The sequence below is a fragment of the Gorilla gorilla genome, chromosome 6 (genome assembly GCF_029281585.2).
Source record: "Gorilla gorilla gorilla isolate KB3781 chromosome 6, NHGRI_mGorGor1-v2.1_pri, whole genome shotgun sequence".
In the NCBI taxonomy this organism is placed as follows: domain Eukaryota; kingdom Metazoa; phylum Chordata; class Mammalia; order Primates; family Hominidae; genus Gorilla; species Gorilla gorilla.
In genome coordinates this window covers 58951543-58977425 of record NC_073230.2, presented here as the reverse complement: position 1 = coordinate 58977425, position 25883 = coordinate 58951543, and the positions used below count along the sequence as shown (strand labels likewise).

The window sequence follows — 25883 nt, the reverse complement described above, 5'->3', positions numbered from 1 at the left end:
CATTCCTGCACTAGCAGCTCCACAGCAGTCACTTTCCTCTGTCTCCTCTTTTTATTTCCAACAAGAGATAATATCTTAATGGGAGAACAGAGTGGGGCATGGCAGAAGCGCTACAGAATCTGAGTTCCACAGGTCATGCTAGAAAATAGGAAAGGACTGAGGTTAAATGACAAGATTGCCAAGAGAACCTCAAGGAAACTGCCGATTGCTTTGAAGGTGAACTTCATGGGTGACCTTGAGATGAGTATGCCTGGCAGCCCCTCCCTGCAGTCATGGGGATGTGCACTTGACCAGCCGTTATGCTTTGCAGCAATTCTAAAAGGAGGTGGCAAGGGAGCCCCAAGGAGAGGCTGATTAATTATTTGTTAATTAATAATAGAGTACCCAAATTTGTGAGTGATTTACTTAAACAGACAAAAGCCATTCAGTTTCACCTGGAAAACATGATTATTCCCTCTCTGATACACTTTTTGAAGACGACAGAAGGATGGAGTTGCAGCTCTTGCACAGATGCTGCTCAGAGGCTGGTACCTTGCATGTGAAACCCATGCATATGAAATCATGGGGCTTGGGGCCAGTAAAAATATTGATGGCTGATGCTCTAAGGCACTGTTCCTTAAGAGAGAATAAAAATGAGCCACCTCCAGCCTGGGCAGTGTGCTGTGATGGTCAGGAGCAAAGGTGAGAGCGGTGGGGCCCACTCTTGATTCCCAAACACAGATGCCTAGTGGGAGCAAACACACGGAAAGATGCCTCCACCTCATTAGTAGTGGGGGAAGTGCAGTTCAAAACCATAGTGAGACACCGCTTCACACACACGAAAGATGGCTGTTCAAACAAAAGGAAAACAAATGTTGGCCAGGATGTGGATAAACTGGAACCCTTGTTCATTGCTGGTGAGAATGTAAAATGGTACAGCCACTGTGGAAAGCACTTTGGCTGTTCCTCAGTAAGTTAAACAGAGGAATAACAGGCCAGGTGTGGCGGCTCACTCCTGTTATCCCAGCACTTTGGGAGGCCGAGGCGGGTAGATCACCTGAGGTCAGGAGTTTGAGACCAGCCTAGCCAACATGGCGAAACCCCATCTCTACTAAAAGCACAAAAATTAGCTGGGCATGGTGGTGGGTACCTGTAATCCCAGCTACTCAGGAAGCAGAGGCAGCAGAAGCTTGAACCCGGGAGGTAGAGGTTGCAGTGAACTGAGTTCGTGTCACTGCACTCCAGCCTGGGCGACAAGAGCGAGACTCCATCTCAAAAAAAAAAAAAAAGAAAAAGAAAAGGAATAACATATGAGCCACAATTCTCCTAGGAATATACCCAAAAGAATTAAAAACAGGCCGGGCATGGTGGCTCACACCTATGATCCCAGCACTTTGGGAGGCTGAGGCGGGCTGATCACTTGAGGTCAAGAGTTCAAGACCAGCCTGGCCAACATGGTGAAACCCTGTCTCTACTGAAAATACAAAAAATTAGTTGGGCGTGATGGTGGGCACCTGTAATCCCAGCTACTCAGGAGGCTGAGACAGGAGAATCGCTTGAACCTGGGAGGCAGAGGTTTCGGTAAGCTGAGATCGCACCACTGCACTCCAGCCTGGGCGACAGGAGCGAGACTCTGTCTAGAAAAAAAGAATTAAAAACAAGTGAAATAGTACACAAATGCTTGTAGCAGCTCTGTTCACAGTAGCCAAAAAGTAGAAACAATGCTAATGCCCATGAACAGATGAGTGGATAAGAATGTGGTATATACATCAAACATTCGGCCTTAACAAGGAATGAAATACTGATGCATGCTGCAATGTGAGCAAACCTTGAAAACATTATGCTAAGTGAAAGCCAAACACAAAGATCATATATTGTTTGATTTCATTTATATGAAACATATGGAACAGGTAAATCCATAGAGTCTAAAAGCAAATTGGGGTTTGTCCAGGACTGGGGTGGGGAAAGGGGATTGGGGAGTGTCTGCTTAATGGGTACAAGGTCTCCTTTTGGGATGATGAAAACATTCTGAAACTAGATAGTGGTGATGTCTGGATGATAGTGTCAATGTACTTAACACCATGGATTGTATGCTTTAAAATGGCTAACACGGTTAATTTTATGTTATTACACACATTTTGTTATCATAATTTGAAAAAGGAAAACAGCCAATGCTTGGTCCGGCTCCGGGGTTTCGGATATGCTTGGATTGGTGTGCAGCCTGGGTGTGTGCATCATTAAAGCTCCAGGGAGTTCCGTGCAGCTGAGTTTTCGAACCTCTGCCCCAGAGCCAGCCTGTCTGGCTCCACCACTTCCTAGTGTGTGACCTTGGGCAACCAGTAACTTGCTGTACCTGAGTTTCCTTAGCTGTGAAATAAGGACCATGTAATTACCTTCCTATAGAGCTGGTATGAGGGTCAAGTGGGTTAATATATGTAAAATACATGTCTGCACATGAATCTATCACCATTTTCTGAGCCTGGAGTTTAGATTTCCTCCCTAACCAGCTTAGTCGTTCTCTTTGCACCTGACAGGTGTCAGCTCACATGCTGCCCAGGTGGAGAGACCACACTTCTGCTAGCCTGGGACAGTCCCAACAATGCTGATGTCACTGCATTCTTTCCCATTAGGCTTACTTTAGATCACTTGAAAAATAGTTCTATTTTGGATAATAAATTATGTGGCCACCCTCTTAACCCTCTTCTATAGCATGCTACATATAGGTAGTGATGAATGGTAAGTCCCTTAGAAGATTAGAGAGGGCAACATTATAAACAGTGCATCAGAGAATTAGTCTGCTCCCCCAGAAGAAAGGCTCTTGAACCACACAGCTACTTTTCCTGCTTCTTAAAAAATAAATCCTACTTTTCTTGAAAAGAAGTTTTGCCAAGGAAGAAATCTGATCAGCTTTTTTCCTCCACTCATGACTCAGTTACCTGGAGTTACAGGGAAGCCTTCCTGATTTGGTACACGTTTTAGAAACAATCATATTTATTGCACAGGAATTGTTCCCTTTTTTGTTTTGTTTCTGTGTCCTGTAGTGGTGCCCTTTCAGTCGGCACCCAGACCTGCCCCATGCACATCTACAGCCGAGTTTCTCATTCCTTTCCTGATCTTTTCCATAGTATTATTAAAATGCTCATTAACAGAATGCCCACTTAACACGAAATACTTGGTTTCGTTTGGAGAAATCCATTTATCTGGAGGAGGGCTACACATAAAGTATCACTCTTGATGAAGTATAGAAAACTGAACTTATAAGTCAGTTATTCAAAATGTGTCACCACATAAATAATTAATGGGACCACCAAATAAATAAATTATGGGAAATTTTACATGCGCATTTGAGAGGGAAAAACCTTCCCTTTTTCATTAGGATTGTATTATTTTTATAAGTTGGAACCTCATTTTTCCCTGAAACTGTATCTAATTGAGTTTGCCTCAGCTGAAATCTCGCATCTGACCGCAAGCAGTCACACAGACACACACACACACACACACACAGACACACAGACACACACACACACACGTGCATGCAGATTGAGGCATGCCTTGTGAACTTCCTTTCCCTGATGCTCTTCTCTGCTGCTGCCAAGCCCCTATTCCTTGCTTTTTAATTCTGGTCAGTCACTATGCTGCACATTATGACTTAACTTTTCATAACATTCTCTTGCCTTATCCTTCCCTTTTGATGCCCTTCCTCTTAACTTTTCCTCCTCCACCTGCCCTGATGAAGTTTACACCATGCACTGCATCTCTCCCTCCCCCTGGCTTGGCTGGAAATGAGCTTCTGCGGTCTGCTGCGGCCACTGTCACAGGATCCTGCCTGCCTGAGAACACACATCGCATGTCATCCATCTTTGAAGCACCCCGGGGCTCATTTCCTTTTAATTTACAAGCTTTTCAGAAACTTCTGCCTTTCTGAAATCGTCATTGTTAAGCATTCTAAACATTCAAATGCCTGGCAGATGTTCCTGCTTCATAAGAGTGAAATACTGTCTGATAGCTCACCTTCAATCATGTCTTCCAGTTTTGTTAAGGGAAAATAAAATACCAGCTCGGGCGCGGTAGCTCATGCCTGCAATCCCAGCACTTTGGGAGGCCGAGGCGGGTGGATCACTTGAGTTCAGCAGTTCGAGCCCAGCCTTTCCAAGATGGCAAAACCCTGTCTCTAGTAAAAATACAAAAATTAGCCGGGCGTGGTGGCACGCTCCTGTAATCCCAGTTACTCAGGAGGCTGAGGCAGGAGAATCCCTTGACCCAGGGAGGCAGAGGTTGCAGTGAGCCCAGACCACACCATTGCACTCCGGCCTGGGTGACAGATTCTGTCTCAAAAAAAAAAAAAAAAATCAAATACCAGTTGGATACTCTTTGTTTGCTCATTTTAAGAAAATGTCTTGCCAGGCGAGAAACCATCAGAGAGCTTGTGTGACACAGTATTTTGTTGGCTGAAGTATGCATCCAGACCAAATAGCTTCTGCCACTTTTCTTCTTCTAAATACTTAAAATGCCATCCCCCAGGCATTCCATGGGGGCACTTGGCCAAAAAAGAGCGATCGTTTCCTACTCACCTCACCCTGTAGAAATGAGATTCCTAAGTTCCATTGTCCTGCCCATTCATGGTGATCAGTTCACATGAAGCTGGCGTGCTTCATGGTTCTTTCTTTGCCGCTTCCTCAGAATCAGTGCAGGATTTCCGGGATGCCAGAAGACAGCTCAGGATTTGGCTCAGGGATTCAGCTTAAGGAGTATCTGTCAGGAAGGCTGTGCCCTGAGGATAAGGAAATGCAAAGACAAAGACAGAGAACACCCTCTTGGGAAGGAAAGTTGGCCTTGCCCTTACCCAAGACTGTGCCAGCCACCACAGATGAGAAGCAGCACTCTCCCCATTCTCACCTCACCAGGAGCTTGGACAGACCTGAGCTGCTCTGCCCAACAGACCCCAGGGAGTGCCCATTCGCCTCATCTGGTTTATGTCACGTTGTTCTGCCTTGAGTCCTGTCAACACCTGTATCTGAAGAAAAGCCAGTGTGGATAACAGGTTCTGGAATCTTCCCTCCCACTCGATTCTTTAACAAAGCCTTAAAAAAAAAAAAAAAAAGTTGTAAAGCCTTTCAAAAGGGGGCAGCATCGTCTAAGGAGAGGAGGCTGCAGGCAGCAACAGGAACATATTTCTAGTTTCATCTTTCTAGTTTATTCTATCACTAGGGAGCTGAGCCATCCTGAGTAGCTCTGTCTGGGCCTCAGTTTTTCTAATTTATTATATCACTAGGGCACAGAGCCATCTTGAGTAGCTCTGTCTGGGCCTCAGTTTTTCTCACCATCAAAACAGCAAACATCATGCCATTCTAAGAGGATCTGATCCCATTTAGAAGAGCCTCTGCTGAGACGATTGTTGATTGCCAGCTCAGAGTATACTTATTGTAACCAAAACATATCCCTTAACCTTGAAACAGAAACCAACATCTGAATTCCTCAATAGCCATGTCAAAAGATCTACTCAGGCTTTTGGTAGACTTGATTAAATGAGTCAAGGTATAATTGTATTTGTAGGATGGACACCTTTGAGAAATGGAAACAAAGTGACCATCTCTTTTTTTTTTTTTTTTTTTAAATCGATTTAAACAGAAAGATTTCAGGTACAGCATCTCCTGTTTGTCCCTGGAAGTGTATTGTGCAGTACAGTAAGGGGTTGAAGTCCACCAAGCCCCTTTTTGTTGTATGAACAGATTGATCCATCTTAGGCTGTGTGATGGGTGTGCTCGTGAGGCAGCTCTGTGAGGATCTCTTCAAGAATTTTGGCAAAGGGAAATGGACCATGGCAGTCTGTGCTGACTCGAAATAGGGATGTTTACGTTGAACATGCTCAGCTTCTTGTCTGGTACTGATCTCTGATCAATTATAAGTCAATGAGCGAGGGAGACAACGTGTTCTCTGCGGTACCTGTGAGCCGTAAAAGTATTCCAGGGACACCCTGCACTCTCAGGGCCCTATCAGGTTCTATGGGGCACTTGTGCTGTCAGGGCCGTGCCCCTGCAGCCTGGTGCTAGCTCTGCATAGCTCCTCGTCCCTGTCAGTGGAGTAGTGTTTTGTCGTCACAATGAAAGTCAAATAAAAGGAAAATAAGCTTTGCTGAGATGAGTACATTTTAAACAGAAGCAATCAAATATGTACATATGTATATACGCACACACACACCCATGCATACATAAATGTTTGTGTGTGTGTAAATTTAAAATTAGGACCCATGTCAAAAGCACTTGTGGCAGATGATACTGGTTTTATTTTGAGCCGGCACTCAGATCTGGAAACGGTTAGCTTCCTCTTCTTCCTGTCTTCTCTCCCCAGATGCGCGTATGAGGGTCAAATCACTGATGTTTTATACTGAATGTAATGAGTTAATTGGCTATCAGTGGTGTGGTGACATGGACACAGAGAGTTTTGCATTGTCTTTGGTGGGCGCCATTGAATTCAACTATCCATTGAATGACAGCAGCTGGCCTGGAGGAAGTTTAAATCCCACCAACCTAAGTCCCATGAAGCCTGAGACAGAAGGTTCTGTTTGCTTAGTTTTCTTTTCTGTTATTCATTGCTTTTTCTTAATGATTTATCTGGTTGCACTTGCAACTCCTGAGAAAATTTGATAAGATCATGACTGCCGACATCTGTGGATTTTGGTGCCAACCTTTGGTGAGAGCTATGACTCACTTCCCTACAAAAAAAGAACTTGATATTAAAAACATGTATATATTGACAAGCTTGGACAGGAAACCAAACCTCTCTTGCAGGCAAGCAGTGGCCTGTCCCTCATGAACTTTGCCACTTTGTAGCAGGAGACAACCAAGGAAACTGGGATAATAGGGGGGGCCAAGCTGTTTTGACTCCAGACTGCATGCATTAAGCTCTTGGTTTTCCCTTTGACTTCATATTGATATGAGTCAGGACTTTAAAGGACTCAATACTTCACAATGTTTTCCTCCCACATTATTCTGTGGATTGCTTTCTAAATTCTGCACACAAATTCCAAAAGTAGGGAAAGAAGATAGAAATGAAACACAAGTATTCTCTGGACAACATAGTTTTTGTCTTCCCATGGGTTGAAGGTTGAGAAACACTGTTGAGTAGCAGAACTGAGAAGAGGGTCTGGTGGCTCAGGACCACTGGACCCTGCAATCGACCTCCTTGGGAGGATTGTGGGAGGTGGGAAGAGATATTTGTTAATTGTGTAGAGCAAATTAGGGGAGAAAAATCATCTGTTTTATTGAAATTCAGTTAAGTTCCAGAGTCACAGATGAAGGCCTCATGAGGAGCCCATTGTCTGAAGATAATCAATATCAGAACTTCTAGGAGGACTTGGGATGGGGTGCACTTTTGCCTTCTGACTTTCTGCCATTCAAGGTCATCTCAGTGTGGCCCTCATGAGGTCATTGCCACCCAAAATAGGTATCAGAGAAGAAGGAAACCACATATATTAGACACTTCTAATGTGCTTTATCTAAATTACCTCATTTAATGATTGTAACAACTTTGAAGGAAATGGATTTTTCCCCATTTTAAAGATGGGGATGTACCTACTATAGGGGGTCTATTCCCATTCCTTACCTTAAAAAGTAGATAATGCAAAATGTCCAGGATGCTTATGACAGCAAAAAAAAAAAAATGAATTAAAACCTGAAATCAATATGAAATGGAAGGGGGCTGTAAAGTTCTTTTAAGGGAGTATTCTGCACAGACCTTCCTTAAGTGCTCAGGGCACTTACAGGACAGAGGTGGATTCACAGCAGTATTGAGTGATCAGTCAGGCAGGCATAGTTGTGGTGAGGACCGAGGACAAGAGGAACTGGGAGTTCCATGTCTAGACAGGGTGGAGTGAAGACAAGCAATTAGATATGTGGTTGTGGAATGCACTGCCATGGACATCGTGTTTCTGGGATGTCAGATGGGGCATGTGTGCTTTAGAGATAGCAGGTGGCATGGGTACAGGTGTGTAGTTCTTCGACTACCACAGCTTTAAGCATCCTCCAAAACGTGTTCACATGTGTGAGTGCATGTCTGTGAGTGTGTGCACATGTGCATGAGTGTGTGCATGTGCAGTCACTGTCAGCAGACGTTATGGATGAGGAAACAGAACAGTGTGGAAGGTCCCAGTGTCCATGCTCTGGCCATATGCTAAGTGACTACTGATGAGGAAAGATGGGGTTTGCATTCCCCCTGGATCTGGGGGTGTTTGTACAAACCAGCCATCCAGCAAAACACCTGTCCAGCTCCAGAACTGTGACTAGCAAAATCCCTTCTCTGGTTTGCTTCCTGTGCTTCATTTAGTCTTCTAGATCCTGCAGGGTTAAATAAATCTTGAGTTGCGTCTCCCTGGGTCCTCCCTGTTGCCATGGAGGTGGACGTAAGGCAGAGTTTATTTTGCGTGGCTTATTTGCTTAGTAATGACTATGATGGCTGCAGAACTCAAGGACTCAAGGGAGCAATTTACATTTTTCTGTAGGAGCCTAAATAGGCATTGACGAGTGTTCTGGGTGTTAGTTTCTTTTCTGTTATATCACCGTCACCTGTTTCCTATGGGAACTCTGTGCCTGATAGCCAAAGCATCGGGCATCGTTGATGTTCAGTGTCTGCAGGGAAGCACTAATGGCGTAAAAAAGCAGCCTTCATGGAGTGCTTTGTCCTTTGGCTTTAATATTTAAGCACAAGAAAATCTGTGACTCAATTTTTTTTCAGGAAAACAAATGATAGTATAACTGGTAGAGCAACAGCATTTGTGTCTGAGCACAAATAATACTGGGCTATTGTTTAATATGATGGATTTCCTTTATATCTTCATTTTAAATATGGAGAACTAGTTGTTCAAATGAAGTCTTACCCACAAGCTTATTATGTAAAATATGAAAGCATAGTGACCCAGAGGGTCATCTGTCTATTCATTGTCTCAGGAAGGTTGACTGAAGGGCCCTCCACCTACCAGGAACTGTTTGGAGCTGGGATTACATACAGTTTTCAGTAAAAATCAGTGATAATTACTGTCTTCATTGAGTTCACATCTTAATGGGAGACAAAGATACAAACAAGCAAGTGTAATAATCATAATAGCTAACACATATTGGGTACTTACTTTGTTCCAAGAACTCTTTTTTTTTTTTTTTTTTTTTTTTTTAAAAGAAGTGGGATCTCACTCTGTCTTCCAATGACATCAGCATGGCTCACTACAGCCTCAAACTCAGGCTCAAGAGATCTTCCCACCTTAGCATCCCAAGTAGCTAGGACTAAAGGTGCGCATGACCACACCCAGCCAATGTGCCAAGAACTCTTTCAAGCTCTTTTACATCCAGTCACTCATTTGATTCACATGATAGCTTTGTAATGCAGGAACTATTATTTACCCCAGTTTTACAGGAGATAAACTGGGGTAGGGAGAAATTAAAAATTTGCCCAAGGTTTGTATCTTACTCCTGACATCAAAAAATACCTCGTCTAAGGTCAAAAGAAGGAATCAAACCCAGGCAGTGTCTCCAAGGTCTGTGGGCTTAACCCCTATACTGCATTGGCTCTCAGTGTTGACTGTGTCCATGGTAACAGGTGCTGTGGAAGATCTGCCAGGGCTAGGAGAGAAGAGGCACCAGGACACAGCATGGTACCATCTTGTTTTCAGTTTGAAGTTAGAGTGCTGGTTCTGCTGGTTCCCCAAATGCTTTCTGCACTAGCACTTACATGATTCTATTAAGCAGACCTTAGGGAGAAAAAAGATTCAAAAAGTTTGTGTGTCCTGTAGCCTGCTCCGCCTGGTGTAGAAATTGTCCCTTGAGAGCAATTAGTTAGTGTGTTGGCTTGTATTTCTTTCAGCTTATTGGGTATCTGTCACTAAGTACGGTACTGATGGTCCTAGACAGTCTTCACAGCATACTGCTTATACCACATTGTCAGTTTTCATAACTTCTGAAAATTAGAAGAAACATACACCCCCTCCTGGCAACAAGTGGAGTACTTCCCAAGATGACCAAGACTGTTGGTGTCTTCCCCATGAAGATGTATTTCTTGATCAGTTCCTTCCTCTTTTCAGTGTCTAAGAGCTCATTCTGACAATGGGTTAAAGTTTTAAGGAGGCCAATTCACACCTGCAGGTTGGTCAAGAAGTTTAAATGATTCTAGCTGCTAAGTGTTCTCTTAATGGCTTGAAGAGTCTGCCATCGCCTTCATGATTAAGAAAGGGAGCCTCACAGCATGAGTCTGTCCTGCAGCATCTTCTCCAGTTTTCCCTGGAAAGCTACAGGCAGGGCTTGCTCAGACCATTCAAGCTGACTGTAGAAACAGCTGCCGTTCAAGCTCAGGTGGACGGATTGGAACTTTGTCTTCACGTGAGCATTCATACGGGGAGAAGTCATCTCATACTGATTTGGTTTTCTGTTTGTCTCTTCCCCAACAGGGCTGTTTAACGACCCCCAACTCCCCATCCATGCACTCACGTTCTCTTACGCTGGGTCCATCCCTCTCGCTGGGCAGCATCTCAGGGGTGTCCGTGAAGTCGGAGATGAAGAAGCGCCGAGCCCCTCCTCCTCCAGGTTCAGGGCCACCTGTGCAAGACAAGCCATCGGAAAAGGTAGGGCAGTGGGCTGTTCTCACAACCAAAGCATCTTTTCAGTGACACAGTTGATTGTTCCAAAGCTCCCTGGGAACACAGTAATCCTTCATGTTTGTGGCTGTAGCGACTGGAGTGTTGAGGGCAAGTATTTAAGCTTTATTTAAAAGTAAAGGCAAGATGCCAGGAAGGGCTCATGATTTTAACTCTGAGAAGCTGAGTTCCCCAAGGCAGTCAGGATACACCCAGCAGCCCAGTCCTGCTCCCCACATACCCTAATATGTCAGATCCACCATGCAGCTGTAAAGATAAGGATGCGGTCTTCTTCCCTGGACTGAGATTTTTCTGACTGACTGCATCCCAGTTTCCTGTGGAGGCAGCATGCCACAAATGCCAACATTTACAGAAAGCAAATTCAGAGTCCATTCATTCTGTGGCAGAACTTTATTTCCTAACTCTTGCCGCATGTGTCATGTGGCCTAGCCCAGTTGCATAGTTTGAGAATGTCACACCCCTGCTAGTCTTTAGGTTCAAAGCCCCTTTTTGCTCATTTGCTCTCAAAATATCCTAAAAACTAAGTCTGTGCCTCCTGAATGTGAGGCTTGGTCCCTGGATCTTGATTAAAAGTTATAGCAGCAGATACCAAATGGCGGGGTCCTGACATGGCATGTAATTTCCTTATCAGCCTGCTTGTCGGTCTGTCCAGGTATGTCCGTCTGTCCATCTATTTTTGCAAGTCGGTCCTCTGGTCATCCATCTCTGTTCCTTCATGGGTGTTCTTTATCCCTGGGTCTCAGAGACCATCCTGCTTCCATCCTTAGTCCTTCATATCCCTAAAAATCTATCTGAAAAGCCTATAGTGCAACACATTTTCAAAGAAAATATTTTTATTTTTGCGTCTCTTAAGTATTTTCTAGGCCGGGTGCAGTAGCTCACGCCTGTAATCCTGGCGCTTTGGGAGGCCAAGGCAGGAGGATCACCTGAGGTCAGGAGTTCAAGACCAACCATGGCCAACATGGTGAAATCCCGTCTCTACTAAAAATACAAAATTAGCCGGGAATGGTGGTACACGCCTATAGTCCCAGCTACTCAGAAGGCTGAGGCAGGAGAATTGCTTGAACCCAGGAGGCAGAGGTTGCAGTGAGCCAAGATCACGCCACTGCACTCTAGCCTGGGTGACAAGAGAGAAACTCTGTCTCAAAAATAAAAAATAAAAAAAAAGGAATATATACATATATCCTAATGTAACTGACTTATTTTGAGTTCTTCATGATATATTAGCTGTGTTTTCATAAAAATAAATTTAGGCACAAATGGTACCTTTTTGTTGTATGCATCCATGATAAGATGATGCAAATGGAAAACACAAAGCTCTTTCTTCTAATTATCTGCAGTGTGTCTCATTAATTTGCTTGGATGTAGATTCTGAACTTTTTTATAACATGCAGACCATATTGATAGCATTGGCCTTTCCCAGCTACATGCCCCTGGGAATATCTTTTTGCTTTGGCTTAGGATAGGTATTTCTTTAGTTAGTAATAAAAAGTATGACTTCCAGGATCAATATTATGTCAGCTTTTTTCTTTTAATAAGAATTGTATTTTCTTAATGCGATAAAATGTAGATGGTGAACTGTACCAGCATTTTAAAAATTTCTTCCACCCAGAAGAGATGTTGTATTTTTCTGCATTTAATGTGCTTACCCACAGTGGATAAAGCCTGCTTGAGTGGGAAAATGTGCAGTAAGTAGAGAATTGGGAATTCTGAATGAAAAATAAATAGTACTTTATACCCTGTAGAATGAACAGAGTTTCCTCTGAGGCAGTAAAAGCTTTTTGCTGAAATCTGTTTTATTTGGCACAGAATGCGTGGAGAAATTGGCTCATGGAAACCATCTTCCTTTTTAAGCATATGAGTGGCATATGGATTAGATTTAAGCATTTGCTATGAACATGCTTTTTTAAACTGAAAGGTATTTTGTTATTTACTAATTTCTGGGAAAGGAACCCAAAAATGTATTGTCGTCGTTGTTGGGGAAGAACGTCAATTCCTTCTTCATGAACTTCCTTCCATATAAAGATAAGATGTTTGTTCGGGAAGCCTTATTTATATGCAACTGTTACTAACACCAGTGTCCTGAACAAGGAGGAAAGGTTCATTTTTAGGGACATGACTAGTTTGTAAGAAAATGAGAATGCCTACATTTGTATATTTTAAAATATTATTTTGTGTCAACTAGTTTAAAAAATTCAATATTTGCTTCTTCAAGTCCTAACGGTGGGATAATTTTAGCCATCCTCCAGTGCATCTGAAAATTTTCTAAAATTTGTAACCATAGTTAGTATTTGTCACCTGATTATGTATTCATAATTTGATCATGTGTGTTTATTATTTCTAAAGGTATTTTTTGAAGAGGTTTTCCCAGAGGTGTTAGAGCCTGGAGGTGACCGAATGCTCTTCTCAGACCCCATGGCTCTTCCCACAGTACTGCGAATGCAGCTTTTATTATGTGGAAACTTCAGACCAGAATGATTGATTGTACACATTAAGGCACCTTATGCTCTCAGGATTTCTCAGACTTGAGCGGGCATCAGATCACCCAAAGGGCTTGTTAAAACACATTTTCCTGGGCCCCACCTGAGCGCTGATTCAGTAGGTCTGGATGGGGCCTGAACATTTGCATCTTAAGTGCTGCCGCTCTGGTGAACCCCACTTTGAGAACCACCCCTTCATAGCAAACTACCTCCCTCAGCTGCTGGCTCTGAATTTTGACTACTCAAAGGCAACAGATCTGCTAAGAGATTCTTCAGTAGGAAAGTTACCTCAAAATGAATCCATCTGTGCTGTAGAATAATAATTACATGCAGTTTTCCATAAAGTTAGCTTAGGCCTAAAGTTATGTGTTAAAACACATCGGTAGCGTCCACTCCTTCTCACTGGGACCCAGGGAACCCTCATCCAGGAGGACAGAGGAACTGTCTGTTCTGCACAGGATTTTCTTCCTGCTTCATCTCGGGCCCACACTGTCCTCTCACCATCGTGCCGTGTAGAGACGGTGAACTCTCCCTTTGTCCTGGACCCTAGGCAGCTGCTGGAATTCTTGCTTGCTGCTCTTGCATTTGGGTTAGAGCCCCCTTCCTATACTGAGTGATATGGTTTGGATGTTTGTCCCCTCCAAATCTCATTGTGAAATGTGATCCCAGTTGGAGGTGGGGTCTGGTGGGAGGTGTTTGGGTCATGGAGATGGATCCCTCATGAATGGCTTGGTGCCATCCCCGTGGGGATGAGTGATTTCTCTCTCTGGTAGTTTACCTGAGATCTGATTGTTTAAAAGTGTGTGGCAGCCCCGCCGACCTTGCTCCCTCTCTCACCATGTGACATGCCTGATCTGCCTTTGCCTTTCACCATGAGTAAAAGCTTCCTGAGGCCTCACCAGAAGGTGAGCAGATGCTGACATCATGCTTCCTGTACAGTCTATGGAACCATGAGCCAATTAAACCCTTTTTCTTTGTAAATTACCCAGTCTCAGGTGTTTCTTTAGAGCAACACAGACTAACACACCAAGTCTTTAGCAACCCATCCCGAAGGAGAGTTTGTTTTCCTCTTATTTGCTCATGGTTTCCTCACTTGTTCTGCTCTTGAGCCAGGATTAAGATTGTGAGTAGGGGCTGTCAACACAGATGCCTGGGTGGGCATCCCTCTGCTCATCTCCAGTCCTCGGTTTCCTCTGTAAAATGGGAACAGTAAGAACAGCACTAGCCAGTGATTGCTGTAGTGGTCAGACATAGATCTCATGGCATTTGCCCGGGTTCCGATCCCAGCTTGGCCAGCAGTAGAAATGGGAGCTTGGATGAGATCACCCTTCTCTGTGCCTTGTGTCCTTAGGTGTGTGCTCTGCATAAAGGTGGGAGATGAGAGCTGGCCACAGTGCAGTGGGGGACAGAAGTAGCCAGCATGCCTAAAGCAGGGAGGGCTGGGCAGAGGGAATGAAGGGTCCATGGCCCCAGCCGGGGTTCTGTGTTAACCAAGTAGCAGATTATATTTAAAAATCGAATTTGCTATTGCTGCAAATACCAAATGTACAATTAAAAAATCACCAAGGCGCTGCAGCAGGTTCATTCTGTTAAACAATACCAGCATCCTCTCCTCTCTTGGTGGTATTTTCCCTTCTCAGCCACAAACTACAAACACCCTACTCACTATTCCATACCTTCTGAGGATTCTAGAGAAGAGAGTTGCTCATCCCTTTCAGTCCTGATAGCTTCTGTTTAAGAAGAAGAAAAATCACCGGGCGTGGTGGCTCATGCCTGTAATCCCAGCACTTTGGGAGGCCAAGGTGGGCAGATCACAAGGTCAGGAGTTTGAGATAAGCCCAGCCAACGTGGTGAAACCCCATCCCTACTAAAAATACAAAAATTAGCTGGGCATGGTGGCAGATGCCTGTAATCCCAGCTGCTTGGGAGGCTGAGGCGGGAGAATCACTTGAAACTGGAAGGTGGGGGTTGCAATGAGCCGAGATCGTGCCACTGCACTCTAGCCTGGGCGAAAGAATGAAACTCCATTTCAGAAAAAAAAAAAAAAAAGAAGAAGAAGAATCAATTACTGTCGAGACACCCTTGTGTAGGGGACTCAGTTTACCTATTAAATATTGACACAATATATTATTCTTGCTGGCATCTTTCTTTGTATAATACTTGGCATGTTACAGAGCAGGTTTTTAAAACTTTTTTGGTATTTCATTTAAGTGATTAAAAATAAGTAACTTGTGGAAGTTTACTAATCTGTGTTATCTAATTTTAGTTTTCATTATCCACAAATATATAATACATTTTGACTGAATATAATACATATTGACTGAATTCATTTATTCAGTCAATATACAGTTATATGCTTACTTTTGTGCAGATACAACTATAAATCCATTTTTATTGTAATTGGCAGGTAATTCAAAAATATTTTAAAGTTATTCCAGCTTTCTTTTTTCACTATTATTTGAATTATTGCATTTATTATGTTCAACACTATAAAATTCCAACTTGAGAAGTCTGTTTCTCCGTGATCTCAAGATTATTGCGTTGGGACTGAAATTGCTAGTGATGTTGGCTATTAAAATAAGTGATGATGGAGGCTGTGTTATGATCAGTTATTAGTATAACCCAAAATAGACTTTTCTGTGAAAAATTTGCTTGTGTATTCAGTGAATATTGAACAACTGCTATGCACAAGGCCTTGCACTTGAAAGCATGAATTGGTATTTATTACTCTAATATCTCAGCACAGTGTATACATAAAAAGATAGTATTTCACACTGTGTGAAGACTGAGGACGATCTGTGTATGTTAGACATTTAATGGAAAGCATTATTACTTGAAGTTCCATTTCCTGGATCTGGTAACTAGAATATTACAGGAAGTGATAAAACTATGCTGACCAGACTCCCAAAGACACGTTTCATCAAGAACTGAAGTGTCCATTTGATCATCATCAGTCACTCTGGTGTGTTCTTGATCCTGTTCCGCAGAGAGGACACCCGGGGGAGGCAGGTCCTGGCAGGTCCTGGCAGCCCCTGTACTGGGAAGGCCCTGAGAGCTGGGCTGCAGACCACTTAGTCAATGGATGCCAGACTCAAGTGTCCTCTCTCCATTTAGGCCTGATATTTTTTGCTTATTAAAATGAGCATTCTTATTTCCCATCTCTCTGAGCTGTGGTGTTGAGGTCATTGCAATACTCATCTTTGCAGACTTCTTCCTGCTGTCCTTCTCCTGGAGTGAAGTCTGCCTTCTGTTTCTTATCACATGCCTTGTGGTGGTGGTGAATTGGTTACTGATAAAGTGGATGATGCCTGGAGACATTGAAAAATTACTTTTCACATTAATTAGAGGGCTCTGATCTTTGCCGGGTGTATCTCATGGCCACTCCTCAGCCAGTTGGCCTCCTGGAGTGCTTTGTTCGGAAGGAAGGACTCTGAGGTCGGCTGAGGCTCAGCAAAGTAGAGAGAGTCCTTCAGTTTACCATGAGCTCAGGAGGGGAGGATCATCTGGGCCCACCTAGAGTATGAGATGATGAGGACAGACTCTTTAGACCCACCTTGATGGTGTCTCTTCTTGTACACATCAACCACATCGACCAGTCAGGGAATCCTGCCTGTTTTCCTTTGAAGTGTATCCAGAATCCAGCCATTTCCCTCTGCTCCCACCTGCACTCCTGGGCTCAAGCACTCCCATGCCCCACTGAGATGTTTCCTGGTGCACTGGCTTCCTAACTAGACCCTGCTTCTGCTCATGCTCCTCTCCCCTGGAGAATCTTCTTTACACCTTCGCTAGAGCAACAGGTATCTAAACAGAGACAGGGTCATGTCATGCTTTAAAGCCTCTGCTGGCCTCACCTCACAGTTGACTGTGCCAGCTGCATCTCTCCTGCTTCTCCCCACACCCAGCAGAGCCTTTCACCTGCCTCTCCCTAGCATCCCGTTCACCTCCTCACTGCACCAGACCCTGCTTGGCAGTCACTGCATCCATGAAGTCTCGCTGGCCACCTCCACCCTCTGGTAACTCTGCCCCCTTCCCTGGTTTCAGGTTTCTTTTCAGACCCTGCCAGGCTAAGCTCAGGAAGCCAGGAATTCTGTGTTCCCTGACACATCTTCAGTGTCTAACACTGTGCTCATTAAACCAGTAAATATTTATATGAACTTACTTTATGTGTACATGATTTATTTACCAAACGTGTGGGTCATCTCTGCTGTGCTCTAAATGTTGGCGTCCTCCAAAACTCAGATGTCAGAATCCTAACTCCAAACATGATAATGTTTGGGGAGTGATGAGGTCACGAGGGTTCAACCTCATGATGGGATTAGTGTCCTTACAAAAGAGAGCCCAGAGAGCTCCCCCGCCCCTTCCACCATGTGAGCACAAAGCAAGAAAGCGCCCTCTGAACCAGGAAGCCGGCCCTCCAGACACAAGTCTGTCCACACCATGATCTTGGACTTCAGCCTCCAGAACTGTGAGAGATCAGTGTCTGTTGTTTATAAGCCTCCCAATCTATGGTATTTTGTTATGGCAGCCTGAAGGGACTAACACAATTTCTCAGTGAAAAAAGCATGATTTCAAAATGTGCGCAAATAGCGAAAGAATTGCTTTCCTCAAGGATGTGACAGTGTTTAAGGAATAAGTCATGGCAACTTTGATGAGGACTTGGAATATTTACTCCTTACTAAGAAAAAGAGTTGTAAATGGGCCATGAAAAGTGCAAGTGCCAGAGCTAGAGAATGACCTTATTTCCCTCAGTGCGAGGTGGGGCAGGGACAGTCTGTCTGGGCACAGGTAGGAGTAAGGGCACAGACAGGCTCATTTGCAGTTTGCATGCCACCTCGCAGACCAGAGCTGCTGCTGCTGCTGCTGGAATGGCCAGGGAGGCGCCTGCCCACCCGCCCTTAGGAGGGCCAGAGCACATGGGGGTGCATGGCACAGCACTGTCTTATGGAGCCTCCTTGAGGGGCTTGAGGGGCACAGGGCCCTGGCAGCAGAGGGGAGGCCGCAGGAGCAGCCGTGTGGGCTGGAGGCTGACATTGCCACTTATCACACAGTGAGCGGCCGAGCTTCTGCTTTCTGTAAATGGGTGCAATGGCCACACACAATATGAAGATAAGGTGGGAGGATTCTTCAGCACCTGCTCCCCTCCCCGCTCTGTGTTTGGTGCTTTTCTGCATCTGAGATTTTTTTTCTCTTAGCTATCTGGCTGTCTTTTTAAATTCCCTTCACTCAGTTTGGTCTTCCAATGTCTCTTAACCATGTCTCTTTAAAATACACACACACACATACACGCACACATATCCCACTTACTTTGCTGTGCATAAAATGTCTCCCCATGACTTGTTAGATCTAACCCTCACAGCCATCCTGGCATCCTTGCTAATTATGATGTCTGTTGTTATCTGAGTTGTGGAAACTGAGTCTCAGACCAGGCTGAGCTGCATGTCAGAGATGCCTGCAAAAGAAGAGCAAAGAAGTAAATCTGGGTTTAGAGCAGGGACACTTTCCCTCTACAACTTTGTATGGGATGAATAAAAACCTTAGGGAGGAAGAAGGTGTCGCCATCAAGGTGGGATTTCTGTGTATCCAGGGACCTATCTTAGAGTTTAACATACTTCAGATCATATACACAAACCAGCTGCCAAGACTTTCTTTCAGATGTGGCAGAAGTTTTCCCACTTCCTCCACTGTGAACTGAATAACCCAGCTTCATATTCTGTAATACCGTGGGAGCACTCTGTTTCTCTTTCATGTTATAGTGTCCATCCTCCAGTGAAGGTCAAGAACAATGAGTGGTATTACCATTTTGTGTTTTGCCAGCGGTTGGTAACTCAACGGCACATTGTTCTGTCCCCCAAAAGAGCTGAGGGAGTTCGGATCACCCCTTTGCTCTCTGGGACTGCTCTTAAGTAAAACACCCCCAGCCTTCGAACACCCAGCCTTCAGGCCAGAAGGGAGGTTTCCTTTATAGCCACACCCCCCAGACCTTTCAGCTTCTTTTGTGTGTTTGTTTCTTTGTCTTTTGGGGCCTATTGTGAATGCTTTAGTCTTTCAGAAAGTCAAAAGTCTGCCTTGAACACAAGGCCACCGTACACTCTGTTCCCACAACAACATCCTTTCCCCGACCTCATACTTTTTTGTCCAAAGCAAAATGCAGCCAGTGACTTCCTGGACAGGAACCTGCACCCTCCCCAGTTGCGTCTGTCCCTGTAGCAGAGGGAAAAATACTCTAGGTTTGTTCCCTGTTCTTCTGGGTTCCAGAATTCTTTCCAAAGTCTTAAGTCATGCTCCGCTGTTTAGTTGTGGGCAGCAGCCTAACAAGCTGGGGACTTGAGTGTCTGTCACATCAGTGGCCCCATACCCCCTGCTGGCATGATGAGCTCTTTCAAGAAACCAGACTCTGGGTATAGCTCACAACGTTTGTGACTTTCCAGTTCTGTGTCTTTGTAGCAGCCACCCATGTTGTCACTCATCTCGTAGTACTCCTTGGAGAAGGTAGTGATAGACAGATATGAGGTGGGACCATAAGCGAAGAGGTTGAGACAGATCCAGGGCCCTCCACGTCCCACGGCCTTGAGCACACAGCTTGTATTTGCCATCCACTTGGCTGACTCCCCAGCTTGGGACCGTGACTTGTTCCCCGTGGTGTCCCCAGTCATAAGCATATCCCTGGTGTGTGGTGGACCCTCAGTAGACATTTATGAGCGGGTGAACATGGCCTCGATGTCAGACAGCTAAGGAGGCTCATGCGAGATGAATGGGCCATTGTCTTTCTGGAGGGAGGTCTCTGGTGACACTGAAGAGGGGGAGCACCTTGAATTAACCAGCGACTTGGATGATGGTCTGCTACAGCTGCAGGGTTTGGTGAATGGAGAGCAAATAGGGTAGCATGAGGGTCCAGACTGGTTCCCTAAGCCAGGCAGATCCTCCGGGAGATGACATTTGGGAGGGGTGAGTGACTCAGATTCTCAGGGTCTCTGACGACGTCCAGATCAGTCACTTCCTTGCTACACATGCCATGGACTGTGAACGAGAGGAGTCCCACGTCCAGGTCCAACCCAGGCTCCTCCATGTACCTCAGTCCAAGGCTGACCCCAGAAGCCCTTCGATTTCAAGTGTAAGAATGAGGATGCCCTGATAAATGGCACACCCAAGAAGGGCACTCAGGCAGTTTGGTGGGGCTAGGAGCCAGTGAAGGCTGTGAAAGGAGTACAGTGGCCCAGCCTGTCCTATCGGAAGCACGATGATCAGGATGAGGTGGGGTGATGCCGCTCTATTCGGTGCTGGCAACATCTGTTCCTTCAGTGAGTAGGTCTCTGAACACTTTTTTTTTTTGAGACAGAGTCTCGCTCTGTTGCCCAGGCTGGAGTGCAGTGGCACTATCCTGGCTCACTGCAAGCTCCACCTCCCAGGTTCAAGCAATTCTCCTGCCTCAGCCTCCCATACAGCTGGGATTGCAGGCGCATGCTACCACGGCTGGCTAATTTTTATATTTCTAGTTGAGATGGGGTTTCGCCATGTTGGCAAAGCTGGTCTTGAACTCCTGACCTCAAGTAATCTGTTCACCTCGGCCTCCCAGAGTGCTGGGATTACAGTGTGAGCCACCGCACTCAGCCTGAACACCATATTTTAAGAGAAAAAAACTAAAAGGCATTCAGAGGAGAACATTCTTGGAATCGAAGCATCTAGAAGTTACCATCCCTTACTTAAACGATACAGAAATTAGAAAACTTTAGCTGAAAAATGGAAAGATTCACTGGGAAACAATCGCTACATCCAGATGTTTAATTTCTGTCCCAAGACAGTGGGGTGACGTCTCAGTGCCCCAGAAGACAGGACTTGAATGAGTACGCGGATGTTCTGAAAACATTTGTTTTAGTTGACTGTAGAAAAAAAATTTCTCTCAGGCCATATTGGGGCAAGAGAGCTATGAATATGTGGGGAAAGTGCCACATGGCAGTTATATTTAGTGTTTTCCTATATTATCTTATTTAATCCTTCCCAAATCCCCACAAGATAGGGACTGTCATCTCTGTTTTATAGGTGATGGGGCACAGAGAGGCTGAGTGATTGCCCGGCTCCATGACAGTTTGTAAAACAGAAGACCAAGTCTAAAACATAGTCTGGAGGAGTAGATCATAGTTTGAATTTTTACAAGCGTAATTACTGCCTTAACATTTAAGTGAAAGGGTGTGTTAGTTTTCTAGGGCTGCCAAAACCTAAATACCACCGACTGGGTGGTTTCAACAACAGAAATTTATTTCTCACAGTCCTGGAGGCTGGAAGTTCAAGACCAAGGTGTCAGCAAGGTTGGTTCCTCCTGAGGCTCCTCCTTGGCTTGCAGACAGCTGTCTTGCTGCTGTGGCCTTGCCGGGCCTTTGTGGTACTTGTGCATCCCAGGTGTCCCTTCCTCTTCTTATAAGTACAGTCATATTGGATTAGAGCCTACCTTAATGACCTCATTTTAATTTAGTTACTTCTTTAGAGGCCCCCATCTCCAAATATAGTCACACACTGGGGATTAGGGCTTCAACACACAAATTTTGGTGGGAGAGGCCAGGCACCGTGGCTCACGCCTGTAATCCCAGCACTTTGGGAGCCTGAGGCTGATAGATCACTTAAGGTCAGGAGTTCAAGACCAGCCTGGCCAAATGGCAAAACTTTGTCTCTACTAAAAATACGAAGAAATTAGCTGGATGTGGTGGCATATGCCTGTAATCCCAGCTACTCGGGAAGCTGAGACACGAGAATCACTTGAACCTGGGAGGCAGAGGTTGCAATGAGCTGAGGTCACGCCACTGCACTCTAGCCTAGGCAATAGAGTGAGACTCTATCAAAGAAAAAACAAAAAGAAAGAAAAAAATTGGAGACAAATTCAGATCATAACAAAGGGAAATGGAGTACCTGTCTACAGGCAGAATAGTTTCCATGAGGAACTGAAGGGTGTGTAAGACTCAGCCCTTTAAAGGCACTCAGCACTGAATTGGAGCACTTTATGTCCCCAAAATACAGAGAACGCTTGTCTTTTGGGTAGATTATGACATAGGTGTCCAGGACAGTGGCAGCAGCCGTCCCCATGGGAAGTTCCCACTAGCAACATTAGTTTGTATGGTTCCAGTCTAATTCCCATCCCAGAGAAGCCATCAGTGTTGGAAAGGCTATCTCATTCCAGTTGGGAGCCAGAGATACACTGGGTGAAGGTGTCACTTCCAAATTCTTTCTTGGTAAGTGGCATGCAACTCATGGAAGAAGTCCAAGCAGACAGAAGTTATTCATCTCTGCTGGTCATATTTTAATTGCTAAATCAATTGGAGATTGCTAATCAATGAAAGGCCATTGTGCCAGACAAATTGCATATGGAAGTACACTGGCCAGCAGGAAGACAGCAAAGGCACCGTCATCCAGTCCTCGGCCAGCTGGTCCCATGATGCAGGTCCCAAGTTAAGCACAATAGCAATTAGAGAGACCCAGCAACAGTTCAGTTCTTCTTGGATCCCAGGCACTCTGCTAGGACTTTTATGCACATCATCTCATATAACTTCATCTTTACAATATCCTTATAAGGCAGGTTCTGTTATCTTCATTTTACCAATGAGGACACTGAGGTTTACAAAGGGAAAGTGAGGTCCCAGGGCTGCTACTACTGCCAGTAAGCAACAGAATATGGGCCTGTCTGATGTCTTTTCTGCATGGAGCCATCATGCATTGATGCTGATTCAATCCAAGAGAGTTGTGTAACACTTGGCAGAGGGGGGTGCAGGGTGACTGTGGCTCTGCAGCCTCTGCCTGGGGTGATGTGGGTGAGGAGGTGGCATGGTGCTGTCACATGGCGTAGCACTGCAATGAGTCACTTCAACATGATCTTGTTAGACATAGAGATTCTGAAATGGAGAAAATGTTTGACTCATTTACTCATCATTGACAGGGAAGTCATGCATTTGCTGGTTGAGAATCAAAACTCAAAGATTTAAAAACAGTTGTATGCATCTTGTTGAAGGAAGAATGTACCCCTGCTCCATCATTCACAGCCTCCTTGAATTTTTCACTGGAGTGTTTTCTTAGCACTGTCTGTTCATGGTGCTCTTTCTCAACAGCCTGTTCTGCTTGTGCAGAAAGTCCTACTGCAGTTGAAACATCCTGGCAGAAAATGATAGAATTGGTTCACCTCCACACATGGCCTCTTGTCAAAAAAATTAAGCAAAACTGGCAAGATAGCGACAAGGGATACAAGGCTCTTGTTCTGTAGAACTCTGTTCCATTGATGGAACTACTTAGTAAATGGGGTTAACTTCATCAGGCTAGCCAGCTCCAAATATATATAAACTCAAGAAGTCTGGAACCCATGTCAAACTCATGTTAAAAGGCATAAACTGCCAAGCCATTACTGTAGGCATAGCCAAATACATTGTAAATATATCTGTCAGTTTTGCTCAGATACGGATATCTGCCTGTTTTTTGAGATGCTTCCTTTTGTTTTGGCTTTACCCAACTTCCAAAAATCTGTCTGTCTGCTCATACAGTACGTTATGAGACTTTAAAAGTCTTGATAGGGACAACAAATAAAACAAGTGGGATTCTTTCAGGCCTAACTAAACTGTCTTTGAGACTACATTTTACAAAAATAATTATGTCATTCAATTTTTTTTTTTTTTTTTTTTTTTTTTTTTTTTGAGACGGAGTCTCGCTCTGTCGCCCAGGCTGGAGTGCGGTCGGTGGTGCGATCTCAGCTTACTGCAGCCTCCTCCTCCTGGGTTCAAGCGATTCTCCTGCCTCAGCCTCCTGAGTTGCTGGGATTATAGCCATGTGCCACCATGCCCTGCTAATTTTTGTGTTTGTAGTAGAGACAGGGTTTTGCCATGTTGAACAGGCTGGTCTCAAACTCCTGACCTCAGGTGATGCACCCACCTCGGCTTCCCAAAGGGCTGGGATTACAGGTGTGAGCCACCGCGCCTGGCCTGACATTTAAATTTTAAATGTGCCAGATATAAAGAATATCTGCCATTTTAGTAAATTAACAAAACTAGCAAAGAGCTAAATAACTGAATTGATACTAATGCATTTTGTAATACACAGCCAAGTATAGGTTGTATTTATATTCTACAATGTGGAGACGAAAAAACAACACTTACGATGGTACAAAACAACCTTTCTAAAAATGCTGGGGAAATAGAAGTGCTGCAGAGATCATCTCTGGCGTCCGAGCTGCCTCCTCCCATCCTGGAGATGGGGAAGATGAGGACAGCATTGTGTTCAGAGGCACAAAGGAAGCCGAGTTCCTGTCCGACACAAACATCCCTGGGAACCTGTGGCACCTCCCACTGCAGAGCCTGTGAAAACAGCCAGGCTGCAAGGATCCTCCTTGGTGGAAATAGCCGGGTAGCTAACGCCAGTGTGCAGAGAAAGGAAGCTGGAGCTATTTTAGTTGCTTAACGTCTACCTTTTGTTTGTGGATCGTTTCCTCTCTGACACTTGTGGCTAAAGAAGCAAGTGTTGTTTGAAGGAGATTAGAGTCTTAAGTATTTTTAACACTCACTAGAGTGTGACATTGTGTGGGAGCTCTCTGTGATAAAATCAAAATGAAAGGTGAGCTCGCCACTCTCCTGCACGTTGACAGTTTAGCAACATGGAGGAAGTGGGAAGCTGGCTTTGTGTTAGAGAGTTATGCTGTTCAAATATCCATCATTTAAGTATGCTGTTCTTATCCTTGTACTTCGTCATACTTTGTCACTTTGGTTTTGCCTGTCAGTCACGTCAACAGTCAGTATGTTTTTCACTATGAAGGGAAACTGCTGAAAGAGTGAGTTCATTATTTCTCTCACCTTTACATTTTGCAACTTTATATGTATATTCATGATTCTGTCCAGCCACCTTGATAATCCACAATCAGAAAAGTGTGTTTTCAAATATAAATCAGGATTTTAAATTTGCAGCAGTGTAAAAAGATCCTAATTCCTTTCTTTGAGGCACTGTTCAGGATTTGGAAACTGAAGCTCGGTGCAGAGCCTCCTAGGCACCATCTCGTCTTGAACTTACATTCTGAACTCAGCCTTGACTGCTCTGGGTTCATTGTGGTTAACTAACCTTCATCTTCAGAGACATTTGATTTACTCCTCAACCACACTCACAAAATTTTAGTATCTGCAAAGCTTTTACTTTTGTGCACCAAAGGACACAGTCAACAGATTAAAAAGGCAACCCGCAGAATGGGAGAAGATATTTGCAAATTATGTATGTGATAAGGGATTTATATCCGGAATGTATGGAGAACTCCTTCAACTCAACAACAAAAAACAAACAACTCAATTAAAAAATGAGCAAAGGGCTTAAATAGACATTTCTCCAAAGAAAATATACAAGTCAGCAAGCACATGAAAAGATGCTCAGCATCACTAATCGTAAGAGAAATGCAAATCAAAACCACAATGAGATACCATCTCATACCCATTAGGATGGCTGCTATGAGAAAAAACACAAAAGAAAAGATGCGTTGGCGGGGATGTAGAGAAATTGGAACCCTTGTGCATTGTTGGTGGGAATGTAAAATGATGCAGCCGCTGTGGAAAACAGTATGACAGGTCCTCAGAAAAATCCAAAATAGAATTCCCCATAGGATCTAGCAATTTCACTTCTGGGCATATATCCAAAATAATTGAAAACAGGGCCTCAGACAGATACCTGTACACCCATGTTCATCGCAGCATGATTCATAATAGCTGAAACATGGAGGTAACACAGGTGTCCATCGATGGATGAATAGATAAACTGTGGTTTGTTCATTTGTCTACAATGAAATA

At 44.4% G+C, this 25883-nt stretch overlaps 1 protein-coding gene across 5 annotated transcripts in view; it reads left to right on the top strand.

Annotated features, from left to right (window-relative positions):
* Positions 1-25883, top strand: part of COBL (cordon-bleu WH2 repeat protein) — a 295152-nt gene that overhangs the window by 164724 nt on the left and 104545 nt on the right. For all 5 annotated transcript variants that reach the window (XM_055347086.2, XM_031013210.3, XM_031013212.3 and 2 more), the window contains one exon: positions 10409-10582. In XM_055347086.2, coding sequence (XP_055203061.1) covers positions 10409-10582 — 174 coding nt within the window. The remainder of the gene's footprint in view (positions 1-10408; positions 10583-25883) is intronic.